At 43.6% G+C, this 23,495-nt stretch overlaps 1 protein-coding gene across 1 annotated transcript in view; it reads left to right on the top strand.

The window, feature by feature from the left end:
* KIF5A (kinesin family member 5A) overlaps positions 1-23,495 on the top strand; it is a 660,796-nt gene that overhangs the window by 449,091 nt on the left and 188,210 nt on the right. The window contains exons 14-15 of the mRNA XM_086966580.1: positions 14,170-14,376; positions 18,595-18,741. Coding sequence (XP_086822706.1) covers positions 14,170-14,376; positions 18,595-18,741 — 354 coding nt within the window. The remainder of the gene's footprint in view (positions 1-14,169; positions 14,377-18,594; positions 18,742-23,495) is intronic.

Here is a 23,495-nt window from a genome sequence, read left to right as displayed (position 1 = left end):
TGGGACTTGGACTCCCATCCAATCCCTGCACTGCAGAGCAGCAGGGGAATTAGTCTGAGCAGGCAGGAAAGACACCTGACCCTGCTCAAACAAGGGAGTCTGTGGGGTTTCACCAGCCGGGCTGCTCAATGCAGCTGGGCTGGAAAAAACCTAGGTGCGCATGTGTGTTTTGGTTGGCCTGAGACAGCCGGCCTAAACACATATGCGCACTTAGGGAGTGGAGTGCATTAGCACTCCTCCTCGCCCATCCCATACCTAGGCCTTGCCCCTCCCAACATCGCTGGCTAAGAGACGGCAAATGTAAAATAAAATAATGCAAGATCATCGTTTTATTATACATTTGCTGGCTGTGAGCCAGGCAGTGGGGCGAGGCTCTGAGCCGCTACTGCTTTATTGCAAGTTTTGCCGCAAAAAACATTCATTATCAGATATAGATGAAACTGTGCATACAGGGATACAGCAGGACATGGTGACATCACGGTGGAGATAAACAATTGCTTACATTGACAGTCCATAGAAGGAGCACCATTTCCCTCATACCCATTCATGCTTAAGGAGGCACCCACGTGCAGTATCAGCTCTTACATTTTTAAGATGGTTTATGAAAAGGTGACAGTCAGAAGGGGAGGTAATGTACATTCAAGCAGAATACATGTGCCAAGGTGTATATGGCCTAGGTGAAAGGATTAACGGTTACAGAGCACAGGGGATTAAAACAGGAATAGCCTGCATACCACCAACAGCCTGATGCAAACAAGAAAGTTGCTGCATTCCTGAAAATATCTGGATGTGATAGATGTGAATAATATATCCCTTTCACATTGGCATGGACAAAGTGCATGAAGAGGGATTTAAAATAGGGTAAGAAAATACTATTTAGGAATTATCTGCATGAAAAGTGTATCAAAACTAAAGGAAGAATTATTTGAAGAAAGAGTAGTAGTGATGTACTACCAAACCCAAAAGAAATCTAAAACCACCTGATAAATAATACCTAAAGATCACCATACACCCCCATGCATAGACCCAGCATAGTATGGTCATCCTTTTATTCTTTCGAGGTGTATGCAACTAGGGACGGGTGGTAAAATATCCACTGATTAGGAATCATATATTTCTTTAGATGAAAAAATGCTGTACATTTCTAGGCTCGTATACAGAATACTTTGTTATAGAAAGGAATACATTTGGTTTATTTCTATAATTGTCTTGCATTTCTTATGTAGAAAAACCTCAACACTGTCATTTGTTCCCTTAAGGTACAATGCCCAACAATAGTGTATGCCTAGCCACAAAACCAGTGCTTAATTTGAGTTAGTGGTTTTTGGTGGTGAGCACCAGCACTCATTTTTAGGAGACTGTGGGGCATATTATCAAGGGAGTTTATCTCTGCTTTTTTGGCTTTAAAAGCCAAGAAAGCGGAGATACAATTATTTCCCTATTACCTAGCTGTCCCTAACACCAGTTAGCGACAGCTAGTAGGAGATAGCGACCATCTTGGGCCCCACTTTGCATGTCAGTGATATTTATCACTAATGACATGCAAAGTGGGCGTGCCAAGATGTTAGCGACTGGAAACAGTCTCTAACATCGCTATCTCCTATTACCAACTTTTGGAGATATGCGCGCTAAGCGCGAATATCTCCAAAAGCTAACACCTGCCCTGAGCAGTTCTTAGCCATGTTATCCAATGGGAGGTGGATAACACGGCTAAGAGCATTAGCTCGGTAATGCATGCATTGCGGCGGATTTTTATCGCATTTGCGATAAACCTTGGTAATGCCAAGGTTTATCTGCGATAATAATCGCCGCAGCTCTGCTGTAAATTTTTGTCTCTAACCAAGCAATAGCGATAATTATCGCTATTGCTTGGTAATATGCCCCTGTGTCTTTTTTCATCATTCTACATTGGCCCAGAGCAAGAAAGAGTAAGGCAGAAAATGGAGAAGGAATGTGGGAGAGAAAGATAGAAAATGTTGACAAAGGGAGAAAGTAGAGCTATAAAAGAACTTGTAGGGAATGAGACAAAGAGGCAGGATGTGTAGGGTCGTTGTAGGAAGTGGCATGAGGTGGAATCAAAAGTAGACCATCTTGGTATTCAACAAATCTGGAACTAAGCAGCACCAGTTGCAGGACGCTAAGAAAATATTTGGCCCCACACTTATTTTTTTCTCCACAAATTAAATATTTTGTATAGGGGTTTCTGGGCAAGTATCTCAAATGGGCTGGAAAGGAGACCTTTTCCATGGAATATGGCATTCCCCTTATTCCTTTTCTACCCACTTTGCAGATATCCAATATTATCATATGTCAGGTATGGGAGGCTCATGTAGTCTTGTTTTTTTCATTCGTTTTGGTACTTGTGGGTTTGCATCTGCTGTTATCGGATAGAGACTTATAGCCGCATATTCCTCACCTTTAAATTACCTCCAAGTGTCAGACTGGATCTGGAAATGTTTTCATGAGCAGTACCCCTGTGCCTGTAGATGGTGTTGTTTGGCACAAGTGGCGTTCGCAGTGCATGTATAGGCGCCACCCAGGCTCACTGATGTCAGTTATTTTCTTTCCGCACCAGTCAGCGCAGGTCCAGGATGAGCTGCCCCTTACTCACTTCCTAACTATGCTTTTTCGATATTTTGTTTACGTTTTGTGATGTCTTACCTCCTGGTGGGGCAGGAATGTCATCTAAAAATGCCTGCTTCAAGACCTGCAGTGTACGTCACTGACAGATGTCAGTGATAGACCCACATCTTATTTGCTCTGATGCCTCGAAAGATCCATAACCCGAAGGCCTGTTCTGACTACCACGCCGTGTACCCAAATTCCTTGAAGGAGTGGTCTCTCAAGCTTCTAGCAACTTTATGCGTGAGCTGGAACTACGATGCCCCGGTCAAGAGGAAGGTCTCAGTAGTAGTTGATGAGTGTAAGGTCATTGTCGCACTCCAAGTCATCGAGCCACTTGAGTAAGTCTTACTCCCACAAAATGAAAAAGAAGTCGAAGCTTGGTTCAACTTCCCATCATCTGTTGGCTGAGAAGATGAGGGAGCGCCACGTCTCGAGGCCTGGCCCCGCAGTTGAGCCAGCACCTGGGTGGTTCTGTGCCTCCCCCATTTTGCAGGAATCAGTGGAACCCCTGCCCAACTAAAATAATTTTATGAGGCCATGCACCTCATATTTGAGTATGAACAATAACAATTCCCAACAGGTTTCAATTTGAGACAGTTAAGTAATGTATGCAGTCTGCATTACATAAACAAGAAACAAGGAGGCTTGTGTGGTTTAAAAGCTTGTTATTCACCAAATTAAAGGAGGGTGTTAAACAGCACTGTACAGAGAGAATCATGTGACAACCCGAGGGCACTTGGTGAGTGAAGAATATATACAATTAGTGAAAAGTGAAGACGCAAGTGCTGAGAGTGAACAGCGTGAACGGCGCAAGGTGACAAGAAAGTAATACAGTGATGGCTCCGCAGGGTTAAGTTAAATTCACTTAAATCGTTGAACAAACAGATTTACAGGAGCACAAAACGTAAAGATGCGCTCTAAAATTGCGCTGTGATGTCGACGGCGTTTCGATCCCCGTGAATCGGGATCGTCATCAGGACAGGGTTGTCGATGTCAGGCAGTGTAGATCACGTCGTGTAGATCCCGTGAGTCACTGGACGCCCAGGCAACGTCTGAAATTGGGGTGTCTGGATATGAAGTGTGCAGTCGTGGGCTGGTCCGATTGGACAGCGCCTGAATAAAGCAAGAGCGTTGAGGGCTCTCGATGTCTCGCCCAGACATCGAGACTTGCGTCTTCACTTTTCACTAATTGTATATATTCTTCACCCACCAAGTGCCCTCGGGGTGTCACATGATTCTCTCTGTACAGTGCTGTTTAACTGTATTTCCATGTGTAACACCCTCCTTTAATTTGGTGAATAACAAGCTTTTAAACCACACGAGCCTCCTTGTTTCTTGTTTATGTAATGCAGACTGCATACATTACTTAACTGTCTCAAATTGAAACCTGTTGGGAATTGTTATTGTTCATACTTCACACCCATCCCGACGTGGTCTATGGGTTTACTCCTGTTGTTCTTACACACCTCATATTTGAGTGGCAGGTTCAGGAGGGGCCCCTACTGGACCCACATTGGCTACTCCAGTGTAGTCGGGCCCCAAGGATCCACAGATGGATCTGGATCAGTGCCGGTCGTGCCACCTCAACCTTCCCAAGCACCAATCACCGAGGTTGATGCTCCAGGCGCTGACGGTACTATCCCCATCCTCATTCCTGACTCCGACACAGAGCTTAAGGGGCATCATCCGACACAGACTCTGGCACCGACCGGAGCCATGCCATACAGGATGGAGCCTGATCCCTGTTATTATGGGTTAGGACTTAGGAGGAAAGGGAGGGGTTGCTGGGCCCTGAAGAATACCAGTCTTATGAAGAAAACATGGACTGGTGTAAGGATCTGGGTGAAGCCAGTGGACTGGACACTTCTCCAGATACTGTCATACTTTCTTCCCCTACCGTGGCTAAGACGGAGGGAGCTACATTTGCAATGGTGGTGCAGAGGGCAGCTGAGGTCCTGGACTTCAGTCTGCCCTCAGGGGCAGTCAAGACTATTGCCTTGACAGAAGTGCTTCAGCCAGGAGTGTCCCCATCAGAGCCACTTCCCCCTTTCAATGGGCACTTACTGACATCCTGCTTGGGAGTCGGTCCAAGCTCAGTACAGGGGTTCCTATGAACATGACAATTGCCAGCCAACATCGGCCCACTCCAGGGGACCCAAACTTTTTCACCCAACACTCCGCTCTGGAGAGCTTGGTGGGACATGCCTCCTCTTCATGCGTAAATCCTTGCACATTCCTAACCTCTCCACCAGATCGGGAATCCAATACCCTGGACACTTTAGGCAAAAAAATAATTTCTGCCACCAGCCTCGCATTGCGGTCAGTGAATGCTGCATGACTTTTGGGGTGCTATTCCCATGCACTTTGGGATATAATTGCGCAGGTGCTGCCAACCGTCCCGGAGGTTGCCTGAGCCATACTCTCCCAGGCTGTTGCCTATGAGAAGTACGCAGCTAAGTTTACCACTGGATTTGGCCTAGACACCACCGACTCACTGGACAGAGTGATTTCATCAACAATGGCACTGTGACAACATGCCTGGTTGAGGACTACGGGCTTCCATGGCCCATCGTCACCCTATATCTGCCTTTTATGGCTATGGAAGGTGCATGCAGCAACGTACCTACTCTCCCTGCCACCAGAGAGCGCAACCTTAACAGCCTCTGCGTGGCCGTGGACGCAGCTTCTACCAGCCCCGTGGGTCGGGTGGCCAGTGGTCGGGTAAGTCTGCCATCCCTCAGCAGCCGCAGCCTTCAAACCTTCCTGGTCCACCTATTTATCATCATAGGCGCCCAGTGGGTGGCAGGATTCACCATTATCTACCCCGCTAGCAGTCTATAACATTGGACAGGTGGGTTTTGCAGATTGTCCTAAAGGGCTACTCCTTACCCTTCGAGATTACCCTTCACTCCATGTCACCTACATATGGCAGGCTAATGGAGGACTGCCTATCTCTTCTCTGACAGGAAGCAACAGCTCTTTTGGCCACAGAAGCCTTATAGAGAGTTTCGATGCCAGAAGTGGGTCGTGGTTATTCTCTCTAATTTCTGGTGCTCAAGAAGATCTATAAGCGTTCATCCTATCCTAGGCCAATGCTACCTCAACTTCTTTCTTAAGAAGGAGAATTTCAAAATGCTCACTGTAGCTCAGCTCAGTTGGCCTGGACCCAGGAGACTGGATGGTAGCTTCCATATTCCTGCCTGCCTGCCCCCAGGCTTTACCTGCGGTTAAACGTGGGCCATGATCACTTTCAGTTCTCTGTGCTCCCCTTTGGCCTACCAGTGCCCCTCGGGTGTTCACAAAGGGAATGGATGTCGTTGCAGCTCATCTGTGGAGATCAAGGGTGCCAGTCTACCCCTATCTTGACGACTGGCTGTTGAAGGCAGGCTCACCCTAGGCTGTCATCTCCAAACTACAGCGGACCTATTGCATTCACTGGTGTTCACTATCAATGTACCAAAGTCACACTTGACTCCCTCTCAGACGTTTCTTTTCATCAGAGCTGTTCTGGACATAGTGCAGTTTCGGGCCTATCCTCCGGAATGGCGAGTTCGGGATATGCAGGCTATGATACAGATGTTTCAGCCTCTATCCTGGATTTTGGTGAGACAGACTCTAAAGCTGCTAGGACACACGGCCTCCTGCATCTTCCTGGTGGCACATGCCCGCTGGCATATGCAGGCTCTGCTGTGTGACCGCAAGTTCCAGGTGGCGCAGCATCAGGGAACTCTCTCCGACATGGTCCAGATCTAAGACGGAATTGCAAAATATCTGCATTGGTGGTTAAGTGTGGCTCACTGGTTAGAGGAGGCAGACCTGGAAGCAGAGGTCAGCCGGGGACCAGGGTTCAATTCCCGGCTCGGCGGGGTCTTGAGTCCTAAAATGTCCACTGACTCGACAATTCTCGCTCCGGTGCCTACTCGATTCACGGGTTCACACTCTGCGACTCTGGGCAATAGCTTGCTTAATCTCCACAACGGCCCCTCGCGGTGGGATGCCTAGCTTTCACCTTGTGGATACCCTGCCGGGGTTATCTCACAGGGGAATACCAGGACGGGTTCCCTAAGCAAGCGCTTAGATACCGGGTCGGTGATTTGCGCTATATAAATACATTAACAAAGCGCAATTGGGTAAGCGGCAGACCGCGCTTTTTTCCCCAACCACTCCTGGGATGGAGCAAGCATCTGGGAGATGTGGAGATCAGAGGGCTCTGGTGTCTGGCGTAATCTGGACACCACATTAACATGTTGGTGCTCCAAGAGATCCGATTTGCATTAAAGGCCGTTCTACCCTCCATCCAGGGAAGGCTAGTGCAGGTGTTCATGGGCAACACTACCGCCATGTGGTACTCCAACAAAAACTGTGGTGTGGAGTCTTGGACCCTTTGTCAAGAGGCACTGCATCTTTGGACATGGCTGGAACCACAGGGCATTTTCCTGGTGGTTCAACATTTCTGAATGGCAGAGCGGACAAACTCAGCCAAAGAGGCCTACCGGATCACAAATGCCATCTCCATCTGGAGGGGGTGCAAGTTCTCTTTCAGCAGTGGGGTGAGCCTTGGTTAGATCCGTTCACCACCTACGAGAACGTGCAATGTCAGCAGTTCTGTGCACGGAAGTTTCCAAGGTGGCTGTCACTCAGAGACACTTTTTGTCTCACGTGGAATTCAGGTCTCCTGTACTCCTTTGTGGCCCATACTACTTCTGCCCAGAGTTCTCAAGAAGATCAGGAACGACACAGCCCAAGGCATTCTTGTGGCTCTGGACTGGGCATGGAGAGTCTGTTATCCCGAGCTACTGAGCATAGCCATCAGTCCTCAGATCAGGCTGCCCCTTCGGGTGGAAATTGAGTGGCAACAGTTGACAGCTTTCAACCTTCGACCTTCGACCTTCTGCCCGAAGTCTGGTACGTATTCTTGGTTTCCAGATGACCCTCCACCAAGATGGTTTACATCTTCCGTTTATCCCACAGGATTACTACTCACCAAAAAAATTCTGGATCCAGTCTGACCCCTGGGGGTAATTCAAAGGTAAGGAGTCTGTGGCTAGAAAGAGTCTCTACCAGATAAGGTGTTAACAAAGGTTAGTATCTTATTTCTTAATGCAGGGCTGCAAGTACCAACATTTACAAAAAACACAAATAGGAGAGTTGTTCCCACCTGATAGCTACAATTGGAGATCATTGTGCTTTTATGAAATTTCCTTTATAGATGCACCCTTCTCTTTTCATAATTTCCGTACCTATGCTGCTTCAGTATTGTAACTGCAGTAGTAAAAAATAGTCTGCAAATTCAAGTTTGATGACATTTAAATGATTTCTACTTCTATGCCAGCCTTTCCCACATCGTCTCTTAAACTCTGCTGACCTGTGGTGGCCAACTGCACTCTTTGCTTTTCCAAGTCGTTTTGGTCATCTGTGCCCAACCAAGCAAATATACTGTGGCAGAGTAGCTGTGTAGTTGTTTTGCCATTTAACCTCAAATTTTAATGACATTTTCACAATTGTAGGGGCTTCACACAGGTGTATTGCCATTCTTCTGTACCACATTTGACATTTTTTTTTATTGACTGTAGTATTGACTGTATAATTAATTAAAATCATTACAGCAAAGTCAACAATGAAACAATTTCTTGTATATAGTAACGAATAGATACTTAAAAAGCTAAAGTTAAAAGCTAATGCTAAAATCTGGGCTGTATTTGGTTGCATCATTTGCATGCATAAAATATTTTGTTCAAATGACTGAGTCTCGCATGATTGTCCATTCCCCAACTTATGTGCCTTGGAATTAGTCTGTTGCTGGTAAGCGCATAAGCTACTCTCAAGGGTGCATAAAGTATCTTACTAGATGCATTATTTTCTTGGAAGGGGGCATGCAAATGGGACACAGTCAGTGGTACTACGTGAATGGATCCCGTCCACTGTGGCCCACAGCTTTTAAGGCCAGCCTGATTTGGTGGATGAATTTCGCCAGTCTTGCCAGGGTCATAGTGCTGGTGGTGGACAGACATAAGGCTGATGCTTCGCTACAAGACTTTATATTCTTGCTGAGGCAAATTGGGCGCAGCAGTCGCCGGCGATCATTGTTGAGGTTTGGGCAGCAACAGAGAAGGTGCAGCCAGGATTCCTTCTTATAGGTGCACAATCTGCAAGTTGTGGATTCTGTACCACATCCAGCATCCCTAATATTCTAAAAAAGCAATCTAGTATAACGTTAAACATTTTTCTATAATTTTGAATTTTCTGAGCCACCTATGTCTGTAATGACTTTCTCACGCCCCGAAAACCATCAAAACCTGCCTGCACTTTTTTTTTCAAATTAATTCTCAAATCAACTTTCGAATGGCATTCTCGTCTGCTGGGTGCCTATGATGGCATATTCCGAATTAATTTGCCGCTTGAAACTGTGACAAATTCACTTTTATTAAAAAAGCAAATAGTGTCAATTTCCTGCAAACCAATTTGTCTCTTCTGCAAGCTGTTTCTGCCTTCCTCGTACCCATAAGACTGACAAGTCTCTGCTTCTGTCATAAAGAAAGTTGTCATTTACACTGTAGACCGGCCATCCGTAGGGCTATGAAACGCTGAACCCAGCCCAGCAGCCAATAGAGAGAGGGTGAAAGAAAGCTTATTCCCTGTAAAGGTGGGTGGCGCCTACCATGGCTTTAGAATCTGACTATTGCCTGTTTCTTTCGACTTTTGTAGGACTTAGTGAACTTTTGGGATGGCGAAGCAACCCGGGGATTATTGTATGCATGTGGTGGTTATTTGTAGAGTGTGAACGTGGCTCTAGATTAGAGCGAAGGAGTGTTGAACGCGGGCAGGGCCCCTATGAAGATACAAGAATTGGGGAAAGTGCAGGGTGGAATTTTGGGTGGGGGAGTGCTCCCTGAAGAGGCGCCTCTTCAGTTGTCTTTACTCAGAATTAATGCAGGGCTATCAAGGAGGACCATAACGACTCCTGGCAGTGCACTTAGAGTCTATTGGGTAATTGAGAGGGCATGTTCTTTATCACAGTCACAATTTTGTTTACAGAATTTACAAGCATGAGGGCCCATTTACCACAGGGTCAGGAATGCCATTTCAATATTACTGCACCCATAATTACCACTGCAGACTACAGAAGGTATCATTAATTCTAAGATGCTTCAATACAGCAGTGATCAGAGTGGCACCTTTATGGTACCTTTAGAGATGATGAATGTTTGTCAGCCAGTCAGTCGAAAACGTTATTTCGGCTTTACAGCCATAAAAGCACATACGAATATAGCATTACATTTATAAGCACCTTATAGTACCCAATTTTACATAATTAAGAACAATTCAAAAGATCATTTTAAAAAAAGAGTACTATAGTGCAATTTTGTACATTATTTTCTGACTCATCAGCCTAATGCATAACAGTCTTTGGGGCATTCGCTAGCTGGTAATAATAAAAACATTAGAAACATTAAAAACGAGGTTCAATAAATACTGGATAAAAACAATTAAAATATTGTTACAAGATACATTTAAACTGTTTATCCTTCTTCGGGAGAATGTGCAAAATTAGCGTAACAATATAGTAAAATAAGGACGCAATATACAGGATTAGCTTGGCATCGTGATTAGTGGGCGAGCACAGTTAGGTTATTGGCAAACTCATTATTCTTATATAATGCTCCTACGTATACACCACATCGTAAATAGAAACCTAGAGATAGCAAACACATATAGTGGGTTCGTTTAGTATTTTAGTATCTTAAAGACCTCAGAGTGATGTCTAATTCCCACGTTTCTGCAAAGCTGGAGGACCGATTTGGACCTAGGTCTACTATAAGAAGGACAGAAGAGAAGAACGTGAGGTTCTGTTTCTTCGGTCGAGGTACACCCAGGCCATCCTAGTTTAATTGCTCCCTTCCATTTATTAGTGAATACTCGAAGTGGGAGCACCCTGTGCCTAAATTGTAAGTACAATTTCTTTGCAGTGAGGGGCTGGATACTATCCAGGGCCAACTCCAGTTTGTACTGCTGTTTGACTTCCAGAAACCTGGAAGTCAGACTTCATGAATTAGAACACTGTGATAGTTGGATACATTTATATTCCTTATAGGCAGAGAATTGTGACTTTTTGGAAATGGAGTGGCAGGTCTCTTCTGGCGTCAACCACATATTCATCCTCCCCAGTACTTGGCAAGTGTTCCTAATGAGTATGTTCCCTGCACCCAGGATGGTCATAACGTCCCTCAATTCCTCCCTATAATTTACCAACTCAGGCGTACTCTAAATACGGCGCAAAAATAGTAGTGGACGGGAGTCAATTAGATCAGCAATGGGGCCAATACCCAGGTCCACCGTAGTGGTGTCAAGGGTGTGCTTTTCGGAAGCCCAGCAACTGCCTTAGAAAGGTATTCTCAGTTAAGGATAGGATGTTGGTTGGACAGTGACCCCAGAGCTCCGCTCCATATAATGATGCGCCCCTTGCCTGTACTTTGTATATTTCTGCCGGTGGACCTACCACTTTCTGGGTGCAACTTTTGTACACTTTCAAAATTCCCCCTTTGGACTGTGTAAGTTTTAGGTTGGCTTTCTTTATCTGGTTCCCCCAGTCCATCTTATCATTAAGTGTAAGGCCTAAATAGTCATAGATGAACACCCTCTCTAGAGCCATACCTTCCATTTGAGGGTGTGGGCAGTTGATGGTACTTGCATGGAAGACCATATATTTTGTCTTCTGGAGGTTTATCTCCAAGTCCCTCTTCCTGCAGAATGAGCAGAACTCTTCCAGAACCCGCAGCATACCCATTGGTGACTTGGACAGTAGCAGCGTATTGTCCGCAAACATTAGAGCTGGTATTTTGCAGTTTCCTAACCTCGGGGAGTCTATGGGCCATATGCATGAACATATTTTCCCACAGAATGGGCAAAAACCTTTGATGCATCTGGCCCTATATCTTTTAGAGCCAGTAGAGTTTCAATAAGACATTTAAAAAGAGGGAGAACAGGGTCGGGCCAGAACACATCCGTGTCTCACCCCTTTCTCTACAGGGAAGGGAGCTGTCAATTCCCCTTTCTTGTCGTATCTTATTCTCGCATACGTGTCATGATGTAAGCGCTTAAGCAGGTTGCATAAGTGAGCTGGTACCCCCATATCCTGGAGTATGCCCCATAGTTGGTCCCGCTGCACCATGTCAAATGCGTATATAAGATCCACGAAGGTTAGGTAAAGACTGCCACCATCCAAGGATACAGTTTTCCAATAGATCAATTGCAATGTAAAAATCTGGTCTATGGTTGAGGTTTTAGTCCTAAACCCAGCTTGTAAAGGGGTTAGTACATTCTTTTCCTCCATCCATGATTGCAGTCGATCAAGAACAACCCTGGTAAATATTTTTTGAGTTACGCCAATGAGGCTTATTGGACGATAATTTGCCGGGTTGAAGGGGGAGCCTTTTTTATAAATAGGAATGATTTCTGCCCCTGCCCAAGTCTGGGGCATTGCCATACATAGTAATATGGCATTAAACAGTATCCATAGCTAAGGTGTCCACACTGCTTGCTCGTTTCCTAATAGGTTGCCAGGAATTCTGTCCAGCCCGGGTGCCTTGGCTGGAAGCAATTTACCCAGGGCCACGGTGACCTCTTTCATTGTACAGGGAGGGTACTACTGGTTGGGTTGGATTCATTTGTTGGTATTTCCCTGGGAGCTACATCGCCATCAACGGTCCTCATATATAGAGTTCTAAAATGGGATCTCCAAACTTCTTCCCCCAAGTTTGGCTCAATTGCAGAGTTGCCTTCAGATTTACCAGTTTTCACTAGATTCCAAATGCCTCTCATGTCCCGATTATCTAGGGCTTTTCTAATTGCTTCCCATTTATCTAACTCCCAAGTTGCTTTCGCTTCAGCTAAGGTTTTTTTGTAGTGTGCCCTATTTACTTTAGTGGATTGGTTTTCATTTTTTTTGATCCCCAGTAATAGAGCGCGTTTAGCGTCTCTACACATATTGTTATACCAGGGATGTTTAGATTTGGAGTCAGATCTATTGCTATGTTCGTTATTATAAAAGTGCACAGCCAATTTGAAAAACAGTTCCCGGTGGTTTGTGCTTAATAGCGGCAGGAATTCTAAACCTTGACTGTTATCAGGTGCTCGGAATGCAATTTCTAAAAAAAGGAATAATTTGATTATAGAGGGTGGCCACTTTTTCCGGTGACTGTACAAAAGTTCCCCACCGCACTCTTCTACCCCCTTCAATTGCAATTAGAGTTGGCACTACTTGTGAGGATGTACTCTGTGGAGCCTTAGACTGGGGGAAGACTATTTCAAGTGCCAACGGGTTGTGGTCACTTTCAGATCTGGACTTGACCGAAAAATCGAATGTTTGTTAGAATCAGGGTTTCCGCATCTTCAATTTTTCATCCATTTAACAACTAAACTTTTCACCAACTTTTAAGAGATGAAATGTCCATCTTAAATGATCACCATTATATATCAGTTCCTAAACTTGATCCAAAAATTCATTATAGAATGATATTGTCATCTGCTAGTTCAGTCTGTGGCCACTGTGAAAAAAACTGGTGCATCTCAGCCCACTACACATTGTAGCACCTGTTGCACAATCAAAATACCACAACACTCACAAAGAGGCACTCTTTTTGCTCAGCTATTTGGAGTGCAGTTCCACAGCCTCTGCTGTATCTGTTATGCGCATAAGCATTCATCCGTTATCTTCAGTGCTCTGAATCCTGGACTGAATTGATACAAGGGCCCAAAAGTAGTTGGGGTTGCCTCTGTAATTAGATAATGCAAGAGTAAAACGAACCCAATCTTTTATAAAAAACTATCTGAGTTGAATCCAAAAAGTGTCCATATGTTTAGTTGAAGACACTCTCGATAATTTTGTTTTTTTAGAAAACCTAAGGATAAGTATTATTTTTTGGAAACCACTGAAAAATGTTGAGAAATTAAGAGCTTGGAATTGATTGAAATTTCCAGGTTGGGGTTGCACACACAGAGGCAATCAGTTTTGGTATGACGCTTGAGCATTATGCACCGTAAATATCTTGTCATTTAAGTGAAGGGTTCAAATGTCAGGGTTTTAAGATGGAATCAGGCAACTACACAGGTCCTGGGCACGCATCATAGAGAGGCTAGAAAATTAAATAATGCCAGGTATGCATTATTCTGTTGGAGCAAGAAAAGCAGGTAGTACCGTGGAGGTATTCCAGTCTTCAGGTACTACACTGTTCAAGAAAAAAGAAAAATATATCCTCAGTTTTGGTTGGATGTGCCATCTTTGGCTGAGTTTATTGGCTCGTTTGGTTTATTGCTGATTTATTCACCAATGCTTTTTGGATATTCAGTCCACTTTCAGATCAGTGTAGTTCTTTCTGCCCTGACTTTTCAGGTTCCCCAAACTGTTTAATTCTGAATAAATTAATGTAGCTTCTTTATGTCAATTTCCTTATGTAAATTTGGAAATCGGGACAGGTTCCTGAATACTTTTAGTAGGGTGAATACTACAAAACAGATATTGTTAATAATTGATGATTTCTCTATTAGCTGCTGATTTCCACACGTGGGGATAATGACAAGGTACAGATGGAGCTGAGCCGACTGCAGTCGGAGAATGATTGTGCCAAGGAAGAGGTGAAGGAGGTGCTACAGGCGCTTGAGGAGCTGGCTGTGAACTATGACCAGAAGTCCCAGGAAGTGGACGACAAGAACCTGCAGAACAAGATCATGGCTGAGGAGCTGTCCCAGAAAGTGGTATGTTGATGGACAAGCTGGGCTGGCTGCTCCCAGTTGAGGCAATCACCTTAGTGGGTCTTGCCTTTTGGTAAATATGTAGAATCATTGTTGGCATCCCAAAATTGCACTGGATTCCAATAAGAAGGTCTCAATAGAGAACCCTGCTGGCAGTCTATCCCTATTTAGCCAACATTCTGACCATTTCCCTTATCTATCAGAGAGGTTCCTAAAGTGATTCCCTCTCCCCTCCAGCCCTCTTCGCTCGCGGGATAGCAGCCTGCAACTACAATTTGAGATCTCAATTAGTACTTTATTTGGACTGTCATTTAGGTGCCAGTATTGCATTGTATTGTATTGCATTGCAGCATTTATAGAGTGATTACTACCCCTATGTGGAGAGCTGAACTGCTTGCCTTCATGGGTAGCACAATAGATAATGTTGGGTGCGTGGTAGGAAGGATTTTGTTTTCGGTTTGATCCTGTGTGGGGAGTGTTCTATGTCATGCATGATAACCATCGTGTAGCAGTATGTTGGACAATGATGGGTGGGAGACAGGCGCAGAGTTTTATGGTTTCCGGGATGATAGTTGCTTTGAACAGCTCTGAAGGTCCCTTTGTGGCATTTCTTTTGATATAGTCTCCTTAGTTGGTTACTGCACTGGGTTTACCAATCTGAGATTTTGAGTATAATTGCGGGCCTGAGCTGGCAATTTTGGAGGGAGAGAGAAGTGCGAGGATTTGTTGGGATGGGCATTTTTATTATCATCCCATATCTGAGTGTCTTTGTAAGATGTAGGGAAGCTGTCACATTGAATATATATTTGGAACAAGCAGTGGTGGACGGTAAACAGGCCTCACAACCAAGCCGTCACCCTGCATGCAATTACAACGCAGTTGTTACAATTACCGTGTTGTAACAACTCATACCATTAACTCGCAAGTAGAAATAACAACTTGTGGAGGGGGTAGAAGGTGTTGGATTTAAAATCCAACACCTTCCCGACTGTCCACACAGACAGGAGTTGGAATAGTAAATTATACTATTCCAACATCCAGCGCCCGCCTCCGCAAAACGTTGTTCCGACTTGCGGGGTAATGGTATGTGTTGTTACAACGCGGTCGTTGTAACCGCTGCGTTGTAATTGCATGCGGAGTGAAGGCATACGTGAAAAGGAGGCATATTCATGGTGGACTATATTAAAGTCCTCCAAATTGTCTAGCAATGTGTAATTGATCTCTTCATTTATTCCATGGCTGTTCATTTGGTAATGTTTTTTATTTTATTTTGGCTCTACAGTGCTGGTGACGGGCAACCCTCATAGCATGTATGTTTTATGTGAATTTAAAAGGTATAAATTACATTTTTTAGGTGAACACTACGTATTAGGCCTTAATATTATTGTGAGCCATAATATTATATATGCAAGCACATAACTATATAAACCCATGGTGAACCATAGGTCAGCCTTTCTTAGCTTACCTGCATATCGAAAGCAGTTTAGTGGTTGAGTTGTTTCCAATTCGTTAGTTGAAAGCTGAGAATTGCTCACGAGGGAGAAATAGTTTTCGGGGCACTGGTGCAGGGGTGTGGGTGGTGCAGTTATCTAGATAACAGCCATGTTTTCAATTGCCTTAGGAAGCGTATATGCTCCTGGGCGCTTCTAATGTTGGCTGGTAGTGAGTTCCAGAGCTTGGCAACTTGAACTGAGAAAGCACTGCCTTCTACAGATTTCTTAATGGTAGTTTTGATGTGTTGAAGTAGTGCAAGCCTGGACAGCAGTGTTTTATGGGGTTTTATTGCTTGAATTAAATTTTTAGGTATAGCAACAATTTTCCTTAAGAGACCCTGTGGACATTTCAGAGTGCCATGAAGATCGCCTTTCTAGCTATAGCTAACTAGTGGGATGATTGCAGGACTGTAGTCATGCATTCTCTTGGGTAAAAATGGAGAAGAAACCTTCCGTCGTCATTTTGAATGAGTTGTATTTTTTGCATGATGAATGCAGGTGCGGCAAGCTATAGACTGCTGGCATAGTCAGGCTTGGAGATTACAAGTGTGACGATGGCTTACAGTTTATGTCGGTATGCAAGGTATGGGAATATGCAACATGGTGCTTTGTGTAGAAGGCACTCTTAGTGACATTGTTAACATGCTGTATCAAGGATAGGTCTGAATCCATGGTTACTCCTAGGTTTATAACTCTCTTGCTGTTGTTGGAGGCGTTTCAAGTTCCGTATGCCATATGCCTGTTGGCTGGTACATTTGTCATTGTCCACAGGCCATAATCTCTGTTTTTGCAGCATCGAGTTTTAGATGGTTATTCATCATCAAGTTGTAAATTGTAGAGTCCATCTGGACTATCCATTAAAAAAATAATTGTGGTGACATCTGCATAGTGATAACAGGAGCGTCTGTATAATTTAATCAGATTTGGTAAGGGGGTAATGTAGATGTTGAATAATACAGGCGATATGATGGACTCGTGAGGCACGCCACAGTGTTGTGTGTAAGGAGATGATCTGAAAGGTGATAGGTAGACTACACTTTGTCTGCGAGATAAGAAGCTATCAATTTTAGAGCTTTTTCACAGATTCTGAGATCATGGAGTCTTTGTAGTACAGTGGACAGTATCAAATGCAGATGATGAATTCGGAAGCAACTTGTCAAGTTTGAGTTTTAGATCAATCAAGATGGATATGAGGGCTGGGTCTGTGCTTCTGCTTGGTCTGAATCCAGAGTTGTGGTCTTACATTATACCACAATGTTCTGTAAAGTTAGAGAGTTGAGTAAACACTACTCTCCCAATTTTTCTTCCTAACAATGGTCAGTTTGATATGCGCTCTATAATTTGCAGGGTCGAGGTTTTTCTTCTTGCAGAGAGGTCTAATGTAGGAGGTTTTCAGCTCAGTTGGGCATGAACCTAGTTCCAAGACGTTTGTTTAGCCATCTGGCTACCTCCCATGCACAGGTTGAGCAAAGAATATCTTTAAAGTTGTTTGGCAGTGCTAGGACTTAAGGTGATCCGGATGGTCTGGCTGCTAAGATTATATAATGGAAATCTTTTTGTGACATGGTATTAAAAGTATGCATTGATGGATGTTTATTGTTGTCTCTTTCTATGGTGGTTAGGTCATGTGCTGTTTGGCTGTTGCTGCGTTCTCCATGTGAAGTAATGGTGTCTTTTTTCTAGTTCTGATAGCTCTATTCTAGGTTCTGTTATAGTCCTGTAATGTGCATTTGTCTGTTTTATCTCTTGATTTTCTCTATTTGCGTTGAGTTGTAATTTCAATCTTTTGCTGTTGTCATTAAAATGGGTGTTGTTTTTGTGGTCAAGATGTGTTTTTTGTTGGTATCTGTTTGTCCAGTGCAGTGAATCCAGTTATAATCTTTCGGCTACATGTTTATTGGGGTTCTTTCAAGGTGGGTGTTGAGTTTGTGGATGTCTAGTTTTTCCATTGTCTGTATGAGCATTTGATTTTTGGTCTTCGAAGTGTTATCATTGATAGCTGTCTTGATCTTGAAAGTGATGAAGTTGTGGTTACTCCAGCTGTTGTGCTGTGCATTACTTTCATAGGCTATAAAATTACACTACTGTGACTGTACGAGTCTGCTTCTTCCTAATATCAGCAAATGCCATATTGCGGCTGGTTCTTGGGTGTTCGCTGCTGCTCCACAGTCTGCTTTCCTTGAGGGTGTCTGCGAATACCACACTATAACTGGCCATTGGCTGTCACTGCCAGTCCCCTGAGTACTCCATCCATTCCATATTCTTAGTGCATACTGGCTGTCACTGCTCCACCACTGCTGGCCTTCCCCTTCCAAAACGTAAGGCAGCGCCAGAGTCGGTCTTCTCATTCTGGGACATCAGCCGTTGTATTCCCTGAGTGTCCATGGAGTGTCTCTGTGGCATTGATGTGTGTCTGCTCTGTCCTGGACTTTAGCTAATGACACTGCTTTATATAAGTGTCCTTCTCAGTCATGGATTGTAGAGGTCAAAGCAGGCAATATTTTGCTTTAATGATGGTTCTAGAAGATGGATATATCGATCACAAATTCCTTAAATGTATTGCATTGCAATTGGTGTAAGTTGCGGAGCAGCTTATTTAGAGCTGTCCTAACAACACCCCAAGCAGAAAAGAGCTTGGTACCTGGGTCATATAGTTGAATTCTTTTGGGTATTTATGCAATTCATAACAATTTTGCATGTTATTTCTTTTGCTATTCTGCTTTTACAGGCCACCATGCTTTCTTTGGAATCTGAGCTGCATCGCATGCAGGAGTTCAGCAGCCACCAGCGGAAGCGCATAGCTGAGGTCCTGAATGGCTTGATGAAGGATCTGAGTGAGTTCAGCATGATCGTGGGCAATGGAGAATTTAAACTGGTGAGTGAGGGTCAAACAACATGGAATTTTAGGCTGGTTCTTACAAGCAAATAAAGAGGAGAGAACTAAAACGCAATGCTGCTCTTTCTCCACACAAGAGCAAAAGAGGCATGCTCACATTATAATTCCTTTATTTTTGTTATTTGAATTAATAAATGAATGAGGGTTCCCACCACATTATACAGTTTAGTCCATAGATCTCACTATTTTATAACACTGTACGAGAAAAGGTATGGTCCATCTGTATGAAAATGTAAATAGTGTGAGTAAAATATTGGGGCAGTGTCTCTGTAGGTGGATTTGGTAGCAAGAAGATTGCTACATATATTATTGGGGAGCAGTCACTCTGTCAATAAATGATTCCTGAACTGATAGTAAAATGTGAGGAGGAAGTGGGCAAGGGATACTAATTCTCAGTAGTTAAAACCAAGCTGTGGTGGAATGGCTCACATTACTCACCAAAGTGACTACAATACTGGGTGGCTTTTAAGACTTCTTCTTCTAGCCTAATGGGATCTCCCAGCTATGAGTGCAGCATCTGGAACAAACTTGCACTGTAAGAGTTAACTTTTTGGGAGCTGGTCTCATGCATACCACATGTTCTGCTTTTCTTTTCTTCTCTAGCTCACAATCAAACAGAAGATGGTGGATAGGTTTTTCTGAAGGAAGGGGAACCTAAAGACTACCAATACAAGGCACTGTTATATGGTTCCTATTAATTTAGTATGACTCAGCGTTTGGGCAACATAAGCGTCAAACCTATGGGGACTACGTCCACCCATACCATCAGAATATGTTGACCTGGTTCCTGGCTAGCTCACAGTGCGCCACCTAGACCTGTAAACCTATAAGGGTACCCGATGGTATCTGCAACCTCAGAAGATGACAACCCTAATTCCCCCAAGGAAATTGTGGAAACAGTTCTACCTTTTTGTTGTTAACTCAGGCATCCCCAAAGGGAGACACAAAAAATACTCAAATTGGCATTTCAAACGTTTATTGAAGCAATTGGATTCCTGCACAAAATATGTGCGCTGCAATGATTAGAAGAAGGAAGCAGAGCATTGTAACCAGCGTTACAAGAATGGTGAAAAAGATAAATAATTCAACCAATATAATTATTACAATGATTATATGACTACATATAATTGTACTCCTACCTAGCACTACCTATCCTAGAGAGCATAGAGAGAATGCGGTTCTGTCAGATACCATGGAATGGTCTAACTTCCCCTTGACCTGTGTGCGTGTTTCATCCCGAAGTAAGCCTGTTGTAAAATAGGCCACCGTTCCACTCACGATAGTGATGAGATTCAGCTGGGCTAAAATTCTGGCACAGGTGATGACGACAATCCATACAAATGCCCCACTGCCAAACAAAGTCTTGGGTAGTTTATATAATGATAACTGGACCCAATCAATCAATCAATCAATCAATTCAAAACTTTATTCGGATGCAAGCAGCATCCTTAAAAGCATCATGTAGGACAGAGATTAAAACATACAATCCATAAAATAGGAGAATACAATACAAGGTAAAATGAGTAAAAGCAAGTGCCAAAAGGCAATACTGGCAATGAGATTACCACAACATACAACTGCGGGTTCGTACAGCAGACCTAAAAAAGGTCCCAATGTGCAAAACAGCTTCATCATCGGATAATTGAAGTAAAAATCTAAAAGCAGGCTGACATTGTCCGATGTCATGACAAGTCTTTCTAAAAAACGGAATTAAAAAGAGTTTGGTGCACCTTACATAAAATTTGCAAAAGAATGTAAAATGTAATATTGATTAGACTGATACATCATTACAGGGCTAGGGCCTCACATCAAGATTCAGAGTGAAAACCAGTTGGAAACATAACTGATATATTATTGTCTCTGATATGAAATAGAATAATAAGGAACATTCCCAATGGCCCCGTGCACACGAAAGATAGTCTGTGGAACAGTCTTATGAAATCAGGTTTAAGTAGACAACAACATTGATTTTCCTTTCCGCTTCCCTTAGTCATCGAGTGCACTCAGAGTTATAAATTGCTCATTCCACATCCATTTTGCTTAGGCTATTCCAAGTTAGCAGCTCTATAAAGGCAGAATGCATACCAATCTCACAGCATTCGGACTTCACATAAGCCAGCCAAGGGATGTGAAGTCCTCTATCACAGGAAAGCCAGTCCTATATAATGTCTTTCAATAAGGCAGCCTCTGCGCTCTTCCAGATTGCAAGCCACATTAATGCAGGCCGGGCTTTAATCCAATCTATTAAATAGGGAAGCCCAAGTTCTTGATGATGATTTGGGGACTGACAGGAGTTTCCAACAAAATCTATTCTCATCCAGCTGGATCGCCTCGCAGTGCGAGGAACCCCATCGATTTGCCCCATACATAGCAACAGGGATATATTGTGATTTATATATTTGTAATAAGGCGGCAAGAGAACCACTTCCTGCTGGTTGTGGGAAGCTGCATAGGGAACTAGTGGCCATAGACACTTTGGTTCGACGGTGCACAATGTTGGGTGCCCAAGACCCTCGAGCAGAGAAGAAAACCCCAAGATACCAAAAGTTACCAGTACTGTTCATATAGTTAGAACCAAGTGACAAAAGTGGAAGTTGTTTGCCCCTTGGGCTACACTGGACTCATTTGCACAGTGCCGGAGTTCAGATCGGAAATCTTTTTTAATTCTATCAATTCAGGACTGTCTCCAAACAGGCAGTACTATGCACAGGCAGTTTGTGCAGCGTACTTGGTCCTTGGACAAAATGTACCATGGTATGAAAATGTTCCTATGAAGAAATGTATTTATTAGAATAACAGTTTCGGAGTACACTATTGCAAGCAAGCATGCAAACAAAATGTGCTAAAAGTTATCGTCTAAAAAGATTTCAACTTTAATCTGAACATGTAAAAATGGGAGCGTTTGTGAACGGGCCCCATTAACCTCACAAGAGCACTACCACAACATCTACTAACGTAGCTCTTGTAATTCTCAGAATCAGGTCGGCAGCTGTCTGATCCGGGTCTATTTATCGGTTACCACCTGATACAAGAAGAAATCTGCAGAACATCCTTGTTAATCCTCCCTATTTTAAAACACTTTTTGAAAACGATGATGAGAGGTTTGCCCTCAGTGTGCAGTCCTGTACCTAGGTGGGAGGATTATACTGTGCTGTCTTCTCTTGAGCAGTTGCATAAATGTGACATTAAGTATCAGTCCTGAAAGAAAGTCTTGTGAGTAGCTCTTGTATAATCGGTGAGATAGTAAAATCCAAGTTTTATTCGCAGAAGAATCGTCACCAGTTTTTTTCATCGCAAGGTGGTGTTTACAATGCACCTGAAATTCATTTTTTGGGATTCCACTAGACTTTCAAGTTAACCACCTGATGTTCCTTCCTGTTTTTGTCCAGAATCTTTGTACACCCGTTTAGAAAGAGTAGTGCATGCCTTATTTGAAGAGAGCACGTCACAGTTATTTAGAGTTCTGTCCTAGTTAGTTATTTATGGCACAAAATGAATAGTACCATTTATAAAACTGTATTTCCCAAAAGGTAACAAACTTCTACTTGGCAGAAAGACAGCTCTCTCCACCAGAAGCACAGTGACACTTATAGCGACTGAGGGTTAGCATACTACTCAGATGATTTACAAGGTAGCACGGTCTCACCGCCCTGGTAACACTGCTTGGTGTTCCGTTTCAAAAGCATGTATATAGATCCATGAATTTCCCAAATACTGGAGAACTTCAGTAACTGGTTATGTATCATTTTCTTTTCTTTAGTTTTAGTTTTATCACAGTACTCTTGAGACCAAGACCTTTCCTATTAACAATGTGGCTTATCTAGGACAGGAGCCTGCACTTGATGTGATACAGCCTCCAAGACATCTATGTTAAGATACATTCAGGAGCATAGAAGCGGCTTCAAGAATACTTCTATGCCAGCTGTCACCTGTCGAGTCTGTGCTTACAGAGAAGAGCCTCTTGTTAGGCTTCTTACAGTATGGCTGATCAGCCAGCATACTGTCATTGCCCACAGTTACACCGATAGAAGGAGCTGTGCGGATGTCTGGTACTGCCTTGTGCAACGACCAATAACTAATGCACAGACCTGGTCAGGATCTCTTGATCACTACCTAAGCCTGAGCTGGTGCCAACAGGGCTCTTGGTGAGACTGAATGTTGTGTTCGGATTTGCCAGAGAGCTCTTCTCTTGCACTTGCAACTGGTTGTCCTTGGTTCTGCGGCTAAAAAGTGCAATAAGATCAGGCTATCGCCTATGGGACCTTCTCCCGTCCATCTGGTAGCAAATCTAGGCATGCTAATTGATGAACCCCTTTCCTTTGAACCTTAAATTCTAAGTTTCTCCAGTCCAGCTTCTTCTTTTTAAAACTCCTGAGGGGGATATTTCCCTGCTGACATTTCCTCAAACCTATCAGATATCTTTGCCTTTAGTCTCAACACGTTTCAACTACTCTCGTGCCTCCGCGTGCATGACCCACAGCCTCCAGCCACTGCAGATTGGGACAGTGTGCAGTGTCCTCAGATTTGCATGCTTCTTTCAAGGAGTTGATAGTGTTATTTACGTATCATCAAAAACTGTTGGTAGTAAGTATGTTAGCTGCCACTCTGTGTCAAAATGGACCAAACTGCCAACTTAACTTTATGGCCCTGAAAGATGACGCCAACATAGGTTCTGTTTTCCACAGTTATTTAATTGGCTAGGAAGCACTTTGTCCATAATCTAATTTTATCTG

The sequence above is a fragment of the Lissotriton vulgaris genome, chromosome 1_1, assembly GCF_964263255.1.
Source record: "Lissotriton vulgaris chromosome 1_1, aLisVul1.2, whole genome shotgun sequence".
NCBI classification, from domain to species: domain Eukaryota; kingdom Metazoa; phylum Chordata; class Amphibia; order Caudata; family Salamandridae; genus Lissotriton; species Lissotriton vulgaris.
This window is presented reverse-complemented; position numbering and strand designations above follow the sequence as displayed.